General features: G+C 34.8%; 2 protein-coding genes across 4 annotated transcripts in view; one reads left to right on the top strand and one right to left on the bottom strand.

Annotated features, from left to right (window-relative positions):
* The window catches only part of LOC123524702 (uncharacterized), a 32,153-nt gene extending 25,203 nt beyond the window's left edge, over positions 1-6,950 (bottom strand). For 2 of the 3 annotated variants that reach the window (XR_008367475.1, XM_053525378.1), the window contains exon 1: positions 6,897-6,950. Coding sequence is in view for 1 of the 3 variants with exons in the window: in XM_053525378.1 (XP_053381353.1) it covers positions 6,897-6,933 (37 nt within the window). In the remaining 2 variants the exon portion in view is untranslated. Of the gene's footprint in view, positions 1-6,638; positions 6,737-6,896 lie in introns of those variants that run through there. The other variant, XM_053525379.1, reaches the window with a different exon arrangement.
* Positions 6,881-21,583, top strand: part of LOC123556007 (xenotropic and polytropic retrovirus receptor 1 homolog) — a 56,262-nt gene continuing 41,559 nt past the window's right edge. Inside the window, exons 1-4 of the mRNA XM_053524280.1 lie at positions 6,881-7,016; positions 16,345-16,697; positions 17,678-17,729; positions 21,125-21,226. Coding sequence (XP_053380255.1) covers positions 16,629-16,697; positions 17,678-17,729; positions 21,125-21,226 — 223 coding nt within the window. The 5' untranslated portion in view covers positions 6,881-7,016; positions 16,345-16,628. The remainder of the gene's footprint in view (positions 7,017-16,344; positions 16,698-17,677; positions 17,730-21,124; positions 21,227-21,583) is intronic.

Below are 21,583 nucleotides of genomic sequence, written 5' to 3'. Positions count from 1 at the left end.
TTAAGTTTCATGAAGATACAGTCATAAATCTGGCCTCTAGAGTCTTAACAAGCTTTTCCTTTGATTTGACCTAGTGACCTAGTTTTTTAACACACCTGACCCAGATTTAAACTTGACCTATAGATCATCAAGATTAACATTCTGACCAAGTTTCATTAAGATATGGTCTCTAAAGTGTTAACTAACTATTCCTTTTATTTGACCCCCGTGACCTAGTTTTTGACCCGACATGACCCAGATTCGAACTTGACCTAAAGACCATCAAGTTTAACATTCTGACTAAGTTTCATGAAGATATAGTCAAAAATGTGGCCTCTAGAGTGTTAACAAGCTTTTCCTTTGATATGACCTAGTGACCTAGTTTTTGACTCCATCTGACCCAGATTTAAACTTGACCTAAAGATTATCAAGATTAACATTCTGACCAAGTTTCATTAAGATATGGTCATAAACGTGGCCTCTACAGTGTTAATTAGCTTTTCCTTTGATTTGACCGGTGACCTAGTTTTTGACCCGACATGACCCAGATTCAAAATTGCCCTAAAGATCATCAAGTTTAACATTCTGACTAAGTTTCATGAAGATATAGTCATAAATGTGGCCTCTAGAGTGTTAACAAGCTTTTCCTTTGATATGACCTAGTGACCTAGTTTTTGACCCCACCTAACCCAGATTTGAACTTGAGCTATAGATCATCAAGATTTGACCAAGTTTCATTAAGGTATGGTCATAAATGTGGCCTCTAGTGTAAACTAGCTTTTCATTTGATTTGGCTTGGTGACCTAGTTTTTTATCCTACATGACCCAGATTCAAACTGGACCTTAAGATCATCAATATTAACAATCTGACCAAGTTTCATGAAGATACAGTCATAAATGCGGCTTCAACAGTGTTAACAAGCTTTTCCTTTGATTTGACCTGGTGACCTAGTTTATGATCCCAGATAACCAAATATCGAACTCGTCCAAGATTTTATTAAGGGTAACATTCTGACCAAGTTTCATTAAGATTGGGCCAAAAATGTGACCTCTTTAGTGTTAACAAGCTTTTTCTTTGATTTGACCTGGTGACCTAGTTTTTGACCCCAGATGACCCAATATCGAACTCGTCCAAGATTTTATTGAGGGTAACATCCTGACCAAGTTTCATTAAGATTGGGCCAAAATTGTGACCTCTAGAGTGTTAACAAGCTTTTCCTTTGATTTGACCTGATGACCTAGTTTTTGACCCCAGATGACTTAATATCGAACTCATCCAAGATTTTATTGAGGGTAACATTCTGACCAAGTTTCATTAAGATTGGGCCAAAAATGTGACCTCTAGAGTGTTAACAAGCTTTTCCTTTAATTTGACCTGATGACCTAGTTTTTGATCCCAGATGACCCAATATCGAACTCGTCCAAGATTTTATTTAGGGTAACATTCTGACCAAGTTTCATTAAGATTGGGTCAAAAATGTGACCTCTAGAGTGTTAACAGTCAAATTGTTGACGACGGACGGACGGACGGACGGACGACGGACGACGACGGACGCCGGACACAGGGTGATCACTAAAGCTCACCTTTGAGCACTTCGTGCTCAGGTGAGCTAAAAACACACCTGAGAAGATCATTTTATTCCAGCAAGAAGGTTTTCAAGAATCCACATTAACTATGAGCATAATTTATTATATTATATTATATTTTTTAAAATGTGAAAAAAATCCAGTCATATGATCCATTGAACTTTAAAAACGCAATTCCTTTGAAAAGCCTATCTCTCTAGCTCAGAAGGTGATTTTGCATAAATAATTCATTACTGTAGCAGAAAGAGAAAACCTAAGAAGAAAATCATATTTTAATACAAAGGTCATATTCATCCGAGCCAATATTCATTTTAAGGTGTCCGGTTACTAATATATAAACATGATAAAGTAACACAAAAGATGTAATGAAATTTAACATAAATCTTTACTTACATTTACTTTTTGCAAAATTTTTAAGTAAGTACAAAAAATACTAATTCACATGTAAAAATATATTTTCCATCTTGATAAATGCAACATTCAGAAATGTTAAAAACCAAAATTCAGCCCCTGCAACATGTATTTTTACACTCATCTGACTACAGTGTAAGCATTAGTGGTGTAACGGAAACAAAAATATTCTGTTTAATTATTGGTCTTATATCTCTCTTATTTGCTATCACCATTTTTCAACATTATTTCAGTTTATAAAGTTTCATCAACGTTGAAACTTCATGGATTGTGTTACTGGCTCCTCAACAACAACTTCCCCATATGAATACGAAGTACAAAACAAACAACTTAATACCATGGACTGGTGATGACAATTCGTGGTTTCAGTTTTATTACTTGTCTTCGTATGTGATTTCAGACTTCTCAACTGGTACGGAAAGCCATACATTTGTACGAGTTACATAATAATAATAACTTACATTAACTGCTGAAGAATGCTGATATGTATGATAAAAAGAATATGTATTCGCGCAGAAAATCAAAGGGATAACATTTAATTGTACAGAAATTCATATGCAGAATATGTAATCGCACAGAAATTCATACAGTGAATATGTAATTTCACAGAAATTCATACGGTGAATACAAAATTTCTCAGAAATTCATACAGTGAATACATAATTTCACTGAAATTCATACAGTGAATACATAATTTCATTGAAATTTCACAGTGAATACATAATTTGACTGAAATTCATACAGTGAATACATAACTTCATTGAAATTCATACAGTGAATACATAATTTCACTGAAATTCATACAGTGAATACATAATTTCACTGAAATTCATACAGTGAATACATAATTTGACTGAAATTCATACAGTGATTACATAATTTCACAGAAATTCAGAGGCAGACTTTATGTACTTACAGAAATTTAGAAGGAGTATACGAAATGGTAAGGAAATTCATACCAACAATACAAAATTGCACAGAAATTCATAAAATTTAAAGAATATAATTATGTTATTGCATAGAAGTTCATACAGAGAATTATTTAACATAATTGCAAGGAAATTGTCAAGTGTCATCACAGGTGCCTTAAGACATACTGAAAAGTATGTGCAATAATGTCATAGGAACATTCATCCCACAGTACCCATTTCATACTCCCATACCATCAGATCTGAGCTAAATAAATAGACCTTATTTTCTGCATAATGAAAAATATCAAAATGTATCACACTGCCGGAAACATCATCCTTAACTTCTTAAATGAAAAAAAAAAAAATTCTGTGCAACTAAATATCACTGAAACATTTTGGTGCCAATCTAAATGCCAAGGTTCCATTATTAATGATGAGTCGATCTTTTACTAGGCCTTAAAACTATACATGAAAAGTCAGATTTATTTTCCTTGGTACTATTGACTAATTAGGTTTGCTTGACATTATAAAATGAAACATCTGACATTTGCAAGAGACTACTAATCATTGTTCATGATCTATCAATACATCATCTGAAGAAAAGTGACTTGCTGTCTAGTTTAGTAATCTTAGTATGACAAAAGGAAGTAAAATGGCATTTTTTTTACCTAGTAAAATGGAAATCATTTTTATATCTTTTCTTTACAATGGAGTGCTTTTTGATCATATATTGGTTTGCAGGCTGAAAAAAAAACAAGAGCTGCTTGTAAAACATATAATCAACCATGCACCCCATGATTGCCTGATGGAGGGGGGTGGGGGGAGTGTACATGGGCATGTAATTTGTTTTTCAGTATCAAGGTGATTGTGCCCTTGACCTTTTAAATTAAATGAACTCCAAAACAAGTGGGGTCTTCTACTGATCACAGGCAATCACCATACTGCAGTTTGAAGGTCTCTGACCACGTTGCTCTCCAGAAGTTCATCACACACTGCCAGTCACAAGGACACTGTGACCTTGACCTTTGACCTACTAACTCCTAAAACATAATACATTGTAGGGGTCATCTATTGACAATAGACAAGCATCCTAACGAAGTTTGGAAGCCTAGGGTCCAAGCACTCTCCATGTTTTGATAGGAAATGCTTTCAAACTCAAGATCACTGTGACCTAGAGCTTTGATGAATATCACCTTCTGACCAATGGCAAGCAGTGTATGAAGTTTGGAGGCCACCAGCTTAAGTGTTCTGCAGTTTTTAAACAGAAACTGATCTCAATTGTTCTATATGAAGAAAGGCAGTCATTGTCATGTCATAGAACCAATTTCACTGACTTTCAGTTTGTCAAATTGACCTCCTGACCACCAAATCTATAAGGGTCATTCACTGACCACAGGCAGACTCAGGCAGTTGACAGATGTAGACAAAGTATCTTTTAAATCAGAAACTGTTTTCAGTGCTGAGGGTATTAAGTCCATGAACTTCAACCCCTAATACTATACTGGTAATATTAAATTATCACAGCCTATCCTCCTATGAAGTCTGAAGCTGTGCCAGGCTGACTAAGTGACCTTTAGTTATTGACTTTAACCCTTATTATGCTGGACACAACTGATTCTGCCTTTGTGACCAGTGTAGATCATGATCAGCCTGCACATACATGCAGTCTTATGAAAACTTGCACTGTTCACCATTCACTCAGTATCTTTTTCTGTATTTTTTTACATCCCTTTTAACATGTTTAACCCTTAGCCTGCTGGCGGCAAGTGATTCTGCCTTTGCGACCAGTGCAGACCAAGATCAGCCTGCACATCCGTGCAGTCTGATCATGGTCTGCACTGTTCGCTATTCAGTCAGTAAATTTTCAGTAAACACCCCTTCAAATGATAAATGGTACTGCCCAAATTAGAAGATGGACCAGTCCATTATAGAAATTTAGCATGGTAAGGGTTAACAGTTAATGGTACCATCCAAATTATAGATACATTGTAGATAGACTTATTTGAGTAAAAGTGTACATAAAACAAAGCATGAAAGATGGATAGGTTCATTATAGAAATTTAGCAGGGTTAGGGTTAAACCATTTTCAGTGTTTTGGCCACTGTGACCTTGACTTTTGGTACCATCATGATCAATTTTGAGTTCACAGTTATCAATATCAGTTGAGTTTGATTCCTTGTGAAAATCTCAATCATAATAATGAAATCTGGATTTGTTGCATTCATGTTCAAGTTCATCAATTTTGTTTGGAACACCATCAGCATTAGTATCTAGACTGGCATCAGTCGTTAGAATCATAAAATGTAAAGCACTTGGCCATAAAATCAATCCTCTTTGATAGCACTTTCTGAAAAAAATTACAATACCTCCAACCTCTGACTCTGAGATGAGCCTAGATAGAAAATGGTTTTCTTAGAAAATATCAGTGTCAGTATGAAGAAAAAATAAACTTTATTACAAACAACTTGATCTCAACAGACTTTGTAAGTCTACATTAGTACCGTATCTAGCATTGTCTAGTAAATGCTAAACTGGTCACTTTAGAATAAAATTCAGACTGGTCTGTTAGGTTAAGTAAAATGGTACCACTACAGGGGCACTATGATCTGACAAAATGCTATTTTCATGATTTGAATTTAACGAAGAAAAAAAGAGTACATACATGTCTGTGCTACTTTCATAATACTCATCCGTGCTGCTTTCATTAGCAGAGCTATCAACTTTCTCACTTTCATTATTTAATATGTCAGTACTACTTTTGTCTAAGAGTCATATTGTGGTTAGCACAATCACAGGAGTCTGAAATTCTATCAATAAAAATCCAGAAGTATTGTTTAAAAAAAATCATACCCCTTAATTCTATCAATAAGACTACAGAAGTCTATAATCTTTTTAAAAAAATAATATTATACCCCCTATACTACATGTTGTATATAAAATAAATTACTTTATGTACACTGTACAGTGTGTATAATCTTTTTAAAGATAGACTTCTGGAGTTTAAATGATAGAATTTCAGTCTCCTGTGGTACAATCAATGTCCCAAGGACAAAACTCTGAACACTTTCGTTAGAAATGTTGGTATCAGAGTCACTGTGTTTAAAACAATTGACATCTTGAAGGACACAATTATTAACACAAGTTTGAATAACTTTTATCACAGTAACTACAGTTCTAGGTAGAACAGAATTAATAGTTCCTTCAACAATTGAGCCACTCCATGAGAAAACCAACATCTGCGCTGTCTGGTCAGAATCCATGCTGTTCGAATTGCTTTCAAATAATTAAGCCTATTGCAATTAAAGAAACTGTTAGCGTTCGAACAGCATGGATCCTGATCAGACTGCACGGATGGGCAGGCTGGTCTGGATCAATGCTGGTCGCAAATGCACTATGTTGGTTTATTCATGGATGATGGTGCGGCTCAATTAACAAATGTATTTTAAAGTTCATTATAAATATCACATCAATTAATTTTGTAACGTACAATTTTCAAACAAAATGCAGTAAATTTTTTACACATACTTTTTCTTTAAAATCATTTTTAAAGATTTTCATTCGATAGAACGTATCTTTCAAGGTATTTTTTGCAAGTGTTGTGTACATTGGAACTGCATAATACATACATCACAGTTGCATAACTGTAGGCAATTTTGATTAAAAAAAACGCTTGACAAAGATAATTTATGGTTGCACTGTATAACTGTATCAGTATAGATGTTTTATGAATGAAGACATTTGATGACTTACACATACAACTGTAGACAACACATAAAATATTAAGAATTCTTGTTTTTGTTTTTCTGACCCAATTCCATTCTCCTGCGCAAATAATGCAACTGTGAGAATCACAATTATCAACAATCATTCAGAATATAAGTTTTAACCGAATTTAGCAATTATAACAAATTTATAGCAGGAAATGTAGCTAAATGAAAGTATTTTTAGGAGATAAAATGTGATAAAAAGTCAACTCTACAATTAATTGGTCAGTACACAAACGTTTACCCTCTTTTTCCAAATTGACAGTTGTTGTTGTTGTCATAAATTTCAAGAGTAGGATAAATCTACCTGCGCACCGGTCCAAATGGAAAAAAGGAAAACAACACATTCTTTTCCTGAATAATGGTAAAGTGTAATGCTCATATTTATCAGGAGGTTTTTCATGATGTAAAACAAATTATTTGTTTCATTAAACTATCAACAAGACAGGATTGATGTGTTCATGCATGAGAAAATTCTCATCAAATTTTGCTCTATTCGTCCCCAAATGTATTCGTACTCTGAATCGTATTTTTGAGTTCATACTAAACAATAAAAAGTGGAGGTTTTCAGAAAAATTGTTCATTTAGTTAATCAAGCAAATCAATTCAATGTTTGGGGCAAGGTGCATGTACAGGGACAAAATAGTCGAACTAATCTGACGCATGCATACAATTCATTTTATAATTGTGATTGTAAAACTGTTGTGGTGGCTGCAAATATCAAAAATTAAAAAGCAGCCACTCAGTGACAGTAAGCTTGTGTAAGGGACAAAATATAACTGACCATTTAATGGCACTTGAGTCTGTATTAACATAAATAGTGTCCTCGGATGCCCGAGACTGTAATGATTTCCAGCAGAAATGCATTTAATTATCTATTAAAACAGTATTATTAATACTTTAAGAAAATTTTAATCTTACCTCAGGGCTCCAGATAAGATGCTTATTAGCGTAAATTATGCTTTGAAATAATGCATATACGCATGTCTGATAATTTTTAAGCGTATAAAAACGTACATGACATAACAGAAATGCACGCAATGACTTTTTACTGGCGTAAACCAAATCTGAATGGTCCGGATGCTTTATGTAACAGAGCACAGTCGGCATTAATTCTCCCACATTGAACGTACACACGCATTGAATGGTACTCTATAAACCTAGGTTAAACTATTTTTTACACTCAATGTCTGCATATATCAAATAGTTGGGAATTAATATTGATGGTGCGGTAGTGTATTTTAAACAACATGTTAAAGCGGTGTCGATTTAAAATATCAACTTCCGGTGCGGAATAAACAAAAATGTCTCTTTCTAAGAATGTATAAGTGAACAAACACACTTTTGACAAATCATATTTTAAATATCATAAGGTATTTACTTTTTCCGCATATTTGATAACCATTACAAGATATATTGAAGATTCTGTTTCAATCGTGTCAGTTTATTGATTATGAAACAAATCTTTCTGTGCCAGTTATTTCTTGTGAAATAATGACAGAAATAGGTTCATATGCCTTGTCATGTCATAAAGTTTGTTTTTAGTAGTTTGTTTTTTTCTGCTGAATGTCCAGTATAGTTCATTTACATTCGTTTATTTTGATACAAATTAGTCATGTTAGTCGGCACGGAACAAACTTGTATTCATTTGGAGTTCCCTGGTCATTACGTTTTGGAAGAAAATGTAAACAATTAGGTAAAAAGCTTGTATCTGTATACTGTTTACATTCAAGTTTTAGGTGAATATTGATTATGTCTTATTCGATATTTCACTTTTTATGCCCCCGAAGGTAGGCATATTAGTTTTCAACTGTCCATCCGTTCGTTCGTTCGTTACCTTCAAACGTCACATGCTGATAGAACTTATTGAGTAAAGGACCCCTACTGACTTTGGGGTCACCAGGTCAAAGGTCAAGGTTACAGGGACCAATGTTAACTTTTTGCATGAAGGCACTTAAGTCGCGAACCACTGCACCCAGGACCTTCAAACTTCACATGCTGATAGTACTTATTGCGTACATGACCCCTACTGACTTTGGGGTCACCAGGTCAAGGTCACAGGGGCAGATGTTAACTTTTTGCATGAAGGCACTTTACTCGCGAATCACTGCACCCAGGACCTTCAAACTTCACATGCTAATAGTACTTATTGAGTACATGACCCCTATTGACTTTGGGGTCACCAGGTCAAAGGTCAAGGTCACCAGGTTAAAGGTCAAGGCGCTGCGGGGGCATTTGTCACCATTAGTGACAGCTCTTGTTTATCAAATAATCCCCACATATCAGAAATAATGAGGTCCGTACAACTAGACAGCCCCTAACAGTCTTATCTAGAGATATGGATCCCAACAAGACAATAGAGGATTTTTATATAGCATATAATGCACATACTAAACTTGTACACCAAGTGTTCTCTTTGGAATTTCACCCAGCTAGGCCAGAGTTATGGTCCTTCACTTAGTGAAAAATACACATATGTAAAAGTGCTTTAAAAGTTTGTGTTGCATATATCTTAAAACTACTTCACCTGGAGTCATGAAACCATGTACAGTGACAGGATTTTAGGGGCACCTGTGTCCTATGGACACATATAGAGTTGATATATATTTTACATGTATATATATATACCGGTATATATATATATGAATAATACTTGAAGGTTACAATTATATATGTTAACTACATGTAAGACTGAAGTTCAAAAAATATATCACACATTACATTGAGCTATTTTGGTGACAGTTGTACCTGCGGAAACATGACAGGTCATATGGATTCATTTGAGCTTGATAGAAACCTTGAAGCTTATTTGAATCACTCTTGACTATTCTACCAGTAGTGGTGTTAAGAGGGCAGTGTAGACTGTTGTGACTCTGTTAGTTTTCAAACCCATTTAATCCTGGTTGAATAGCCAAGTTGCTCAAATTAAACAAATTTGTTAAAGGACCTTAAAATGATGCTACAAATCAAGTTTGATCAAGATCCATTTTTTTTTTTTTAGCTCATCTGATTTTTTGAAAAAAAATGATGAGTTATTGTTATCACTTGAGCGGTTGTCGGCGTCTGCGTCGGCGTTGCCTGGTTAAGTTTTATGTTTAGGTCAGCTTTTCTCCTAAACTATCAAAGCTATTGCTTTGAAACTTGGAATACTTGTTCACCATCATAAGCTGACCCTGTATAGCAAGAAACATAACTCCATTTTGCTTTTTGCAAGATTTATGGCCCCTTTTGTACTTAGAAAATATCAGATTTCTTGGTTAAGTTTTATGTTTAGGTCAACTTTTCTCCTAAACTATCAAAGCTATTGCTTTGAAACTTGGAATACTTGTTCATCATCATAAGCGGACCCTGTACATGAAGAAACTTTTTGCAAGATTTATTGCCCCTTTTGGACTTAGAAAATCAGTTTTCTTGGTTAAGTTTTATGTTTAGGTCAGCTTTTATCCTAAACTATCAAAGCTATTGCTTTAAAACTTGCAATACTTGTTCACCATCATAAGTTGACCCTGTACAGCAAGAAACATAACTCCGTCCTGCTTTTTGCAAGATTTATGGCCCCTTTTGGACTTAGAAAATATCAGATTTCTTGGTTAAGTTTTATGTTTAGGTCAACTTTTTCTCTTAAACTATCAAAGCTATTGCTTTGAAACTTGCAACACTTGTTCACCATCATAAGCTGACCCTGTACAGCAAGCAACATAACTCCATCCTGCTTTTTGCAATAATTATTGCCCCTTTTGGACTTAGAAAATCATTTTCTTGGTTGAGTATTATGTTTAAGTCAACTTTTCTCATAAACTATCAAAGCTATTGCTTTAAAACTTGCAGCAGTTTTTCACCATCATAAGTGGACACTGTACATCAAGAAACATAACTCTGTCCTGCTTTTTGCAAGAATGATGGCCCTTTTTGGACTTAGAAAACCATGGGTAGGACAATATTTCTATTACACAAAAAAATCAGATGAGCGTCAGCACCCGCAAGGGGGTGCTCTTGTTTTGCAAGCATTTGGTCAATATATAACTTCTGTTTGTTGCGGTGTTAATTTAATGCAACATAGAATTAGATTAACTGTGTAAAATGGTACACATATAAATGGATGTATTATAAACATTAATCATTTCCTGAAAAAATATACATGAACCAGTATTTCCCAAGACTAAAAATGTAAGATAAATTAAAAAAGAAATCCTATCAAATGCCCAAATATTTATATGGCTTTGTAAATTGTTTCAAACTTAAGGTTTTAGCTGAAGTATTTTCTTTACTTTTCAGTATTTATTACATTTTACATGTAGTTTCATGGAGTATAAAATATCTTATTCATTAAACTCCAGCTGTTTTATCACTATATGTCCTGTCGAGTCACTGCAGAAGTATCTAGTTAATACAAAGTGTCTCTTAACACTGTAGTGAAGTCATAATAGTAAAACACTTGTAACTAAACACTTGTAACTACTTGAAGTTGGTTTTCTTTGCAGTTTTTACAAAAGTTTATTTATGGGTATGATTGTGTGACTATAATTATATAAAAGTTTTTGCGCCCTTATAAGTATGACTCCCACGTGCAGATTTAGTGCTGTCCGTCTGTGTGTCATAAAAGTTTGTCCAGCAACTCCTGCAACATTTACACCAAACTTCCCAGGAGAGACCATTGCAATGCTACATTGTAAGTTCTGCATTTTCTGGTTCATTGGTTTTCAGCAGATTTATGGCTCTTGGTTCACCAAATGTTATGATGTTTCAGCCACACTCTTTTATCATTGGATGGAATTCTATCAAACCTCATTGTGCAGATTGTTGGCATGTTCCAATTCAGTGATTTTCAGTGGAGTTATGGCCCTTGATTTGTTGTATTTTACCTTGTTGGGGCAGCTGCTCTGATACCACTTAGAGGAATTACACCAAACTTCACAAAAGTGATCATTGCCAATCTTAGTTTTGCATATTGTCAACATGTTCCAGCACTATCAAATTTTATGATGTTTTAGCCACTTCTCTTATACATGTTATATAATAGAGCAGATTGACACCAAACCTTATGGAATTGAAAAGTGCCTAGTCTTATCATGATGCATATTGTCGGCATGTCCACTTCAGGGATTTTCAGCAGAGTTATTTGTCTTGATTAATCAGATTTAAATTTACAGTTTTTACACTATTTGTTATATACAATTACGCTGAATTTCACCAAACCTCGGGAGTGATTAGTGTGTGTAGCATAATTGTGTGTGTTAAAGTCATGTCCTGATTAAAATGATTTTCATCAGAATCGTCACCCTTGATTTGTAAATTTTTTATCTGTGCTTCTTCTCCTTTACCACTCGTTGGAATTAAACCAAACTTCAGCGGAGTTACCTCTGCCAAGGCTAGTTATGCGAGCCGCGCCATGAAAAAACCAACATAGTGGCTTTGCGACCAGCATGGATCCAGACCAGCCTGCGCATCCGTGCAGTCTGGTCAGGAACCATGCTGTTCGCTAACAGTTTCTCTAATTACTATAGGCTTTGAAAGCGAACAGCATGGATCCTGACCAGACTGCGCGGATGCGCAGGCTTGTCTGGATCCATGCTGGTTCCAAAGCCACTATGTTGTTTTTTCCATGGCATGGCTCGTGTATATTGTTGGAATGTTATAGGTTCACTGATTTTCACTGGAGATTTGTGACATTTTACAATTTCTGCATGGTAATTTAAGTGGTTGGAGACATGTTTTCATTTTTTTGTGTGAAAAAAAAAAAAACAATCTCAAGTTTCATGTTATTTTTGAAATTATTTTGTCAAATTTTAAAAGATTTTTTTTTTAGATGATGGTGTTTTTTTGTTTTTTTTTCTGTGAATTACAATCAGACAGCCTGTGTCTGTGGAAAGGGTCACCCATGATATTATTAGTGTCACCTCTGTTGTTTATACAAAAAAAACTTTTTTTCTTCCTATACAAAACATAATATGTAGTAAACATGATATCACAAAGTACTTGTACTCTGGTCTAAGTTCAAGTTTTAACATACATAAATTTTACATAAATGAAATGTACTTACATATACTTTTGGTGTTAGGATAATCAAATATTTATTGTGACATGAATATTTGTGTTAAGGCTTTAAGATAATAGCGTGATGAATTCATTGAAGTGTTTTGGCTTTAAATGGGTATTCATTTTTAACATACATAAATTTACCGGTACGTACAGTCATGCACTGACATATACTTTCAGCTGTAGTGTGTTCAAATATTTATTGTGACATGAATATTTGTGTTAAGGCTTTGAGATATAGTGTGATGAAAACATTGAAGTGTTTTTGCTTTAAACATTTTGGGTAATGGATGTCTAATTCTTTTTAGCTTGACCATTCATAGAATAGTAGAGCTATTGGACTCTCCCGTGCGTAGGCATCCGCGTCCGCGTTGGCGTCCGTGTCCCGATTTGGATGAGGTTTTGTATGTAAGCTGGTTTATTACATACTCGTTTCTATTCCCCGTTAAGTTACACTGGTACCAGAAACGTCAATATTTTTCCATACACTGACGCCTGAATTTCATATCTGGTGCGTGACGTAATTCAGTGTGTGTTGCACTATTTTTTTCTATTTAGTTCAGTATTGTCAATCCTATTCAGGCTATTGAAAATATTTATGATATTTACATTATATTTATACGTGTAGATGCGTATGTAATAAAAAGGTTATTATCTTTGCATCGGGAAATATGCACTCGTTCTTCAGTGGAATAATATTGCACTCCTAAAGTCGTGCAATATTTCCACTGAAGAACTCGTGCATATTTCCCGATACAAAGCTAATAACCTATAAATCTCAGTAACCACTTGTGGGAATGAATTGAAACTTCACACACTTATTCACTGTGATAAACTGACTTACATTGCACAGGTTCCATAACTCTATTTTGCATTTTACAAAATTATGCTCCTTTTTTGACTTGGAAATTTTTGGTTAAGGTTTTGTTTGTAAGCTGGTATCTCAGACTCAGTACTCATTAATGGGAATGGATTGAAACTTCACACAGTAGTAGTTCACTGTCATGATCTGACATGTACTAAGCAGGTCCCATAACTCTGCTTTGTTTTTTATTTCAAAATTTTTCCCCTTTTTCCATTAAGCAGTTTTTGGTTAAGTTTTTGTATTGGTATCTCAGTATCCATTAATGGGAATGGATTGAAACTTCACTTCACTGTCATGATCTAACATGCACTGCGAAGGTCCCATAACTCTACTTTACGTTTTTACAAAATTATGCCCCTTTTTCGACTTAGCAGGTTTTGATTAAGTTTTTGTATATACATAATTATAAGCTGATATCTCAGTATCCACTAATGGGAAAGGATTGAAACTTCACACACTTGTTCACTGTCATGATACGACATGCTGTGCAAAGGTTCTAATAATATAATTGTTTTGGGAGAATGTGGCAGACTACCAATTTGTATAACATATTATTCTAACTGTGTTAAGTATTGGTGTAAACTAATACAGATGGATAACTCTAGGTACCCTAAACGGTGTTTTTATATGCTAAAATCTTTAGATAACGTAGGTAGAATCACCTGGGCTACTCAGGTCAAACACTTTTTATTTTTGTATGGTTTTGGTTATGTTTGGGTTTCACATGATGTTGGAGATATTGACTACTTCGTTAGTATTTTTCGTCAAAGACTCATAGATTGTCATAAACAAAACTGGAAAGAGTCTATCGATGAATCAAGTAGATGTCACCATTATAAACATTTTAAAACTTTATTAAATACAGAACGTTACCTTACAATAAATTTGCCATTTAAATACAGACTAGCAATGTCAAAATTTCGTTGTTCAAGCCATAAGCTGCATGTTGAAACTGGTAGGCATAACAATACACCTTTTGAATCTCGTATCTGCCAATTTTGTTATAATAGAAGTAACACTAGTTTTGTTGAATGTGAATATCATGCTTTTTTTCAATGTGAGAAATTTAGTGAGATCCGTAATCAGTATCTTCTTAATTGGTATTCATCTGACAGAAGTATACAAAGTTTTTATAACATACTTACCAGTAGCTCTGATAATGAAAAGGTGTTATATCAAACAGCATTGTATCTTGAGAAACTTTTGACCTGTTAATTATGATATTCAGCAGCCTATGTTTACTAGTTGACTGTGTGCTGAACCTATGAATATGTATTTCAACTTATCTGATTGTATATGTATACATTTTGTGGGATCACAACTGTTTATATATTTACTTACTATATATTATGGAGTGTATTTTGGGCCGGAGGCCTTTGTTACATTTAATAAACTTTTGACTTGACTTGACTTGACTTTTTCAATAACAGCTGTACTTTGCATTTTACAAAATTATGCCCCTTTTTCAACAGGTCCCATAACTCTGCTTTGTTTTTTATTTCAAAATTTTTCCCCTTTTTCCATTAAGCAGTTTTTGGTTAAGTTTTTGTATTGGTATCTCAGTATCCATTAATGGGAATGGATTGAAACTTCACTTCACTGTCATGATCTAACATGCACTGCGAAGGTCCCATAACTCTACTTTACGTTTTTACAAAATTATGCCCCTTTTTCGACTTAGCAGGTTTTGATTAAGTTTTTGTATATACATAATTATAAGCTGGTATCTCAGTACCCACTAATGGGAATGGATTGAAACTTCACACACTTGTCCACTGTCATGAGCTGATAAGCACTGTGCAGGTTCCAGAACTCTGTTTTGCATTTTTACAAAATTATGTCCCTTTTTCGACTTTGTATTCATCAGTTGACAAGGCTGTTGAAGAGTCAAGTGTTGCTGTCCTCTGACAGCAGCTCTTGTTTTAAAAAATGTACCGTTTCTAAGACTATGTATTTTTATTGAGACAGAATGCAGTCACTTTGTTCCTTATTCAGGGGCGGCAGATTCAATTGTTCGTATTGCCCAGGTTGTCCCAAAGCTTGTACGGACAAGTGAAATTTGACCAGAATTTACTATATAACTATCATACGGACAAGTAAAAAATAGCAAATGACAAAAATGGACAAGCAAGTCAAAATCAGATTTCGCCGCTCCTGTTATTTTAATGAAATTCTGTAAAAGCAGAAATTTTCACGAGGGTTTAATTTCCACTATATTTGCAAGGCCGTAAATCTTGGGAAAATATATCATTGCATAAATATTTATCATTAGTATAATTTGCAGGATAACATTTTAACAATTTAACGAATGTTAAACTTCGCGATTCAACTCAAAATTTCTAATTCCTTAAATTTTGACCCAGCAAAAATATGTGATTTTACAGTATGTGCATAATTTTCATTAAAGGAGCCGCGCCATGAGAAAACCAACATAGTGGGTTTGCGACCAGCATGGATCCAGACCAGCCTGCGCATCCGCGCAGTCTGGTCAGGATCCATGCTGTTCGCTTTTAAAGCCTATTGGAATCGGAGAAACTGTTAGCGAACAGCATGGATCCTGACCAGACTGCGTGGGTGCGCAGGCTGGTCTGGATCCATGCTGGTCGCAAATCCACTATGTTGGTTTTCTCATGGCATGGCTCAAAATATGATTTGGCTGAGTGTGAGCTGACTCTTTATGGCTAGATGTCATCCTTGATGGTTTTCATTGCAATGAAATGAAACTTTGAATGTCCCTTAATTTTATCACTGCCCCAAAATAACATCATTCGATGTTTTTCTTTTATTGCAGATAAAAAAAATGAGGAAGATGACACGACAAACAATGGTTTACAGCTGAACTGTTTAAAAACTAAGGTGAAATAGACTGGTCCAATATAGATGAAATAGACTGCTTAAGAATACAATCTACTTTAACAAAAAGACTGTTTTCTTAAAATATTCAAGGAAAAGCTGGATTTGAAGTTACGGACATGCTTTGAAAGAAATAAGAAATTTTTACATCCATTTACCCAGACAGAACGCAAATTCCAAAGTAACTTTAGGATCATACAAGACAAAAACTGGAATTGAAAAATGAAGTTTGCTGAACATTTGGGAGCGCATATTACACCAGAATGGCGGAAACAGTATATTCAGTACGAGGTAAGAAAAAATATCTTATATTTACCTTATATATTTACATTTTTTTATGTTTTTCATAAAAATTATAAAATACTTTGTTGTTAAAAACCCATATAATGTTATGTTCTCTGATAAGATTATATTTATGCAATGAAGTAAATTTCAGAATGATCCATTTCTGATGGTGTAACAGACAATTTTCAGTGGAAAAATTTTCTCTGTTATCTGTTCTGTAATGTTGGTTATGACCGAGTCCCTCTACCACAGAATTTTATTTTGCTATTTTTAAATTCTTCAAAATACTTGATTTAGTTTAAAACCTATTTTACATTGTGTACAATGTAGAAAAAGTTCTCTCAGCTACATGTAATTCTCTCCATGCAAGGAAACTGACCAATGACAAAACAGTATTCTTAGACTGGTCTACAAACACAGTTTGACTGTACTTAGATCATAAAGGCTGTGACTAAATGCAGAGTTGGTGCGTCTGTGATATATTACAGACTCCGGTATATACCGGATTAACTAAATTTGAACGAAAATATCTTAAATGAATATATTTTGTAACCATGGTGATACTAACCCTAACCTCTAGTCAGTATATTATGCATATTATACACTAAATGCGTGCGGACATGCAAAAAAAATTAGTATTTTTGCCGTGCGCTCCAATTGATAAAAATTCCGCCCATGCGCAGAACGGCTGCACCAACTCGATGAGAAACATTCGATCATAAATGGGGACTGTGAAGACTTTAATCTAAAGTATACCTATCATAATTGGGATTCATCCCTGGTACCAGTCTTTGTTAGGAATTTGGTGCTCTTCTCTGCACCCGTGTGCCTACACCACTAAAATACTTGGGTCTGCAAAAGACTGTCTTGCAGGTTACAAGCAAAACATATTTTTTCATATTTGAAATGACAAAAAAAAAAAAACAACCAAAAAGTAACTGATTTTCTTTCATCCATATAAATTGATTTTTTGTGTGATTTTTCAGTTGATGAAGGACATGTTGTACCAGGCCCAGGAACAGGCCCCTTCAGAAGAAGGTACAGTATTACAGGGTTAATATAATAAGAGGCCAGCCTCCTAAGGGGCCAGTACTGGTTCTTCTCCGGAAAAACGGCTTCGCATATATCGTCTATACACCAGGCACGTTAAAGAACCAGACTGTCTAATAATATATAATGAGTATAAAGAACCAGACTGTCTATTCACAAAGAGCTAGGCTAAGTTAGCCGGACAGGCCTGTACCTAGAAGGATTTCTCACTTTCTCTCTATTCTGGTGGCTTTGCCTTACTCTGTACCTCTGGTCAGATCTCTCTGTGTCTGTACTAGTAGAGGATGAATTTTGCACCCTGTGAGGCTGCCGTTGTGCTATGTAAAGCGCCTTTGAATGTGAAAAGGGCACTATATAAATCTGGTATAATATATAATATGTATGCTACATGTGTAATAGTAGCTTGATCTTGGATGCAGTATTTGGCTCGGAAGTCTGATCTCAACCATTTCACTCAAGTCAACCCCTAGCTTGAGCCCTGGATGTCGAAGTGGTTTTTACTTTTGGGAGGCTTTATGGTATTGTGCTTTCCCCGTTTTTCGTAGCTGGCCAGACATTCTGGTCCCTTTATTAAAAACTATTTGAAACTAGAAAAATCACATACCTATTACAAGTTTTCAGGTTTTCTATCCAATACATCCATATAATATCACATAACACTATTCACTGAAAAATAGTTTTCATTTAATCCCAGTCTCATTGATTTTGTTGAAATGATGCAATTTCATGCAACTTTATGTTGTCTTCCAATAGATTCCATTCAGACAAAAGTGTCACAGAATTAATGATATCTTATCATGAAATTGCGCAATACTCATTCCTACTAGAAAACATACTGTTTAGTTTGTTTCATAACAATAATGTATAATCGTGTCATAATTCTGATGAATAGTGAAAGGTTTGTTTTAAGGCCAGTTTAAGGTACAGTCAAACTTTGTTATCATTAACTCGACAGGACTGGCAAAACTTGTTCAAATTTTCCATATTTGGACCTATCGGACAAATATAGATTATATACTAGGGATTTGGCTGGCACCTGATGAGTTTCAGTGAAGGGTGGTGTTCCAATTATCTGAGTTCAATCGAACGGAGTTCCACTGTATATGTTTGAATCTAAGGGCTTAGTTTGTAAAATGAACCACACCATGAGAAAACCAACATGGTGCATTTGTGACCAGCATGGATCCAGACCAACCTGCTTATCTGTGCAGTCTGGTCAGGATCCATGCTGTTCGCTAACAGTTTTTCTAATTGCAATATGTTTTGAAAGTGAACAGCATGGATCCTGACCACACTGCGCAGATCGGCCTGCGCATCTGAGCAGTCTGGTCAGGATCCATGCTGGTTGCAAATGCACTATGTTGGTTTTCTCTTGTCGCGGCTCATAAGTACTCTTAACCCTGTAATAAATGGTGCCTTTGAACAGATATTATACCCATAAACATTGTGACTAAGTTTGGTGAACATTGACTAAGAACTGTTCAACTGAGGGAAGACACTGTCAGTTTTCGCAATTTTGAGTAATTAAGGACGGTTGCGGAAGTTTTGGGTAAAAAATTTACCAATGATAGATTTTGTTCAAACTTTGTGTATAAACACAGTGTCATGTAAGAAACAGAATTATGGAAAAAGATCGAAGGTTACTTTGTTTGTTCAGGAGTTATCTGCCCTTGAATATGAAAATTTTGAGAAAAATGCATTTAAGGGCAGATAACTCCTAAACAAGCACAGTGACCTATGATTGTTTTTGTATTTTTCTGTCACTAACATGAAACTGTGTTCATATACAAAGTTTGAACAAATTTTGTTATTGGGAAACTTTTGCCCCATCTCTCGTACAAGAAACTGCAGCAAGTGTCATTAAGAGCCATCACTTCTGAGCCATTTGGACAGTCCAGCTAATTATCGAACTTTGGTCAAAAATCTAATAAAATCAGTTCAGTGAAATTGGCATTTATCAGTGGAAGAATTTTCTCCCAGGTCCATCTTTGAAAGATAGGATGGGTAAAGCTGAATTTGAAATGCGCATACAAATTTATATGCCCACCAAAAGCCTGTAAAATGAATCAGACAGCGTGTGAAACAAAAAGTAAGAAACTGTTACTATTACTTTGTTTATTTGTTTTGCTGGTTTTTATGTCACGCTGACGTTTACAATAAGTGGGAGTAATATAAAGAATCTTGTGCTTAATAGCGGGTTATCTAGAGCTAACAGAGAATCACATGTTCTAACATGCATTTTATTGGTGAAATTCAGCACTACGATTGTTTTATATGGCCATATCGAATGTTAAAGTTTGCCTCCAGGCGTTGCTAATTGCAATAATAACAGAAATAAGAGTGGGTGAAATATTTATTTATTATGAGAATTGAGGATTTAAAGCAATTACTTTAATCTGATCTACTTCTAGGTTAGAAAAAAAAGACACTTAATTGTTTTCTAGCCTTAACATTACTGGTATTAAATCTTAAGCCTGCTGGCGGTAGGTGTAGGTGATTTTGCCTTAGCGACCAGTGCAGACCAAGATCAGCCTGCACATCCGTGCTGATTATGGTCTGCACTGTTTGCTGTTCAGATGGAAGTTGAATTTTTGGTGCAACAATTTGGTACCATATAGTGGCCTGATGATGTGATGGCATAAAAATAGATATATTTAGCCTCCAAGACAGAGTGGTTTAAAGGATTCTCAGGCTAAGAATCACTGGTTTCACACAGTTTCTCTAATTGCATTAGGGTTTGAAAGCGAACAGCATGGATCCTGACCAGACTGCACAGGCTGGTCTGTATCCATGCTGGTCGCAAATGCACTATGTTGGTGTTCTCATGGCATGGCTCAATTATGATTCTTTCATGCAAGGAACTCAAAGCTATCTATTTAATTTCATTCACCTGCTAATCAGCCTTTTCAGTTGTCTCGTTTTTGTTTTTTGTTTTTACAAAAAAATATAATCCAAAAACCACAACAGTGTTACCGCTTTCAGCAGTCGAAACAACCATCAGTCAAAGTCTTGTGAAAGTTTTTTTGGGGGGTTGGGTTTTAACATCATACCAACATCATACACATGTACCAACAATCATATGTTGACATTCCAGCTGAAGGCCCCAGGTCTGAGATGACAATTATCCAGAATATTGTTTTTGAAAAGTAAATATTATTGTTAATATAATAATATTATATTTAGTAATTTTTTAATTTATCTGATGAGAAATTGGTTACTGTATCGAACCATGTTCCATTGCCTCTCTTTGATAAAATTGACTGCAAGGTATCAGAATGCCCTTCAAAAAACGACTCTTATATTACAAGATTATGAGCATAATTGTAACTATTCTCCATCTGAAAAGTTTTGATTTTTTTGATAAAGTGCCTCATTTATTTCAGTTACTGATGAGAGCATTATTCAGCGATACTTTGCAAGATTTGATGAAAATTTCTTCCAGTTCTGTGACAAGGAACTTGCTAAAATCAACACATTCTTTTACGGTGAGTTGCCTAAGTCTACTGTTATGTAATGATATATTATAATAGTAGAAAAAAATTGTTTTATCGGCTGAGTATTTATAATGGCTGAAGTGGAAGGCAGCATTAGTTCCCTCAATATATACCGAGGTGTTCTGCAGATGTAATAACATGAAACAAACACGTGATAACACTATTCTAGCTTAAAATATGTAAAAAGATCAATCAGATGAAGTATGTGTTGATTAGAGCTGATATGTTCTCTCAAACATGTTTTAATTATATGTTACAGGGCCATAACGTAATTCATGACTTTGCCGATCATTTAGCATGCAATCAAAAAAAAAAAATTACTGCATTTCTTAAATCAACACAATTTAG

Source organism: Mercenaria mercenaria, chromosome 15, assembly GCF_021730395.1.
Source record: "Mercenaria mercenaria strain notata chromosome 15, MADL_Memer_1, whole genome shotgun sequence".
Lineage (NCBI taxonomy): Eukaryota > Metazoa > Mollusca > Bivalvia > Venerida > Veneridae > Mercenaria > Mercenaria mercenaria.
The sequence above is the reverse complement of the archived record's forward strand: the minus strand, read 5'-3'. Positions and strand labels throughout refer to the sequence as shown.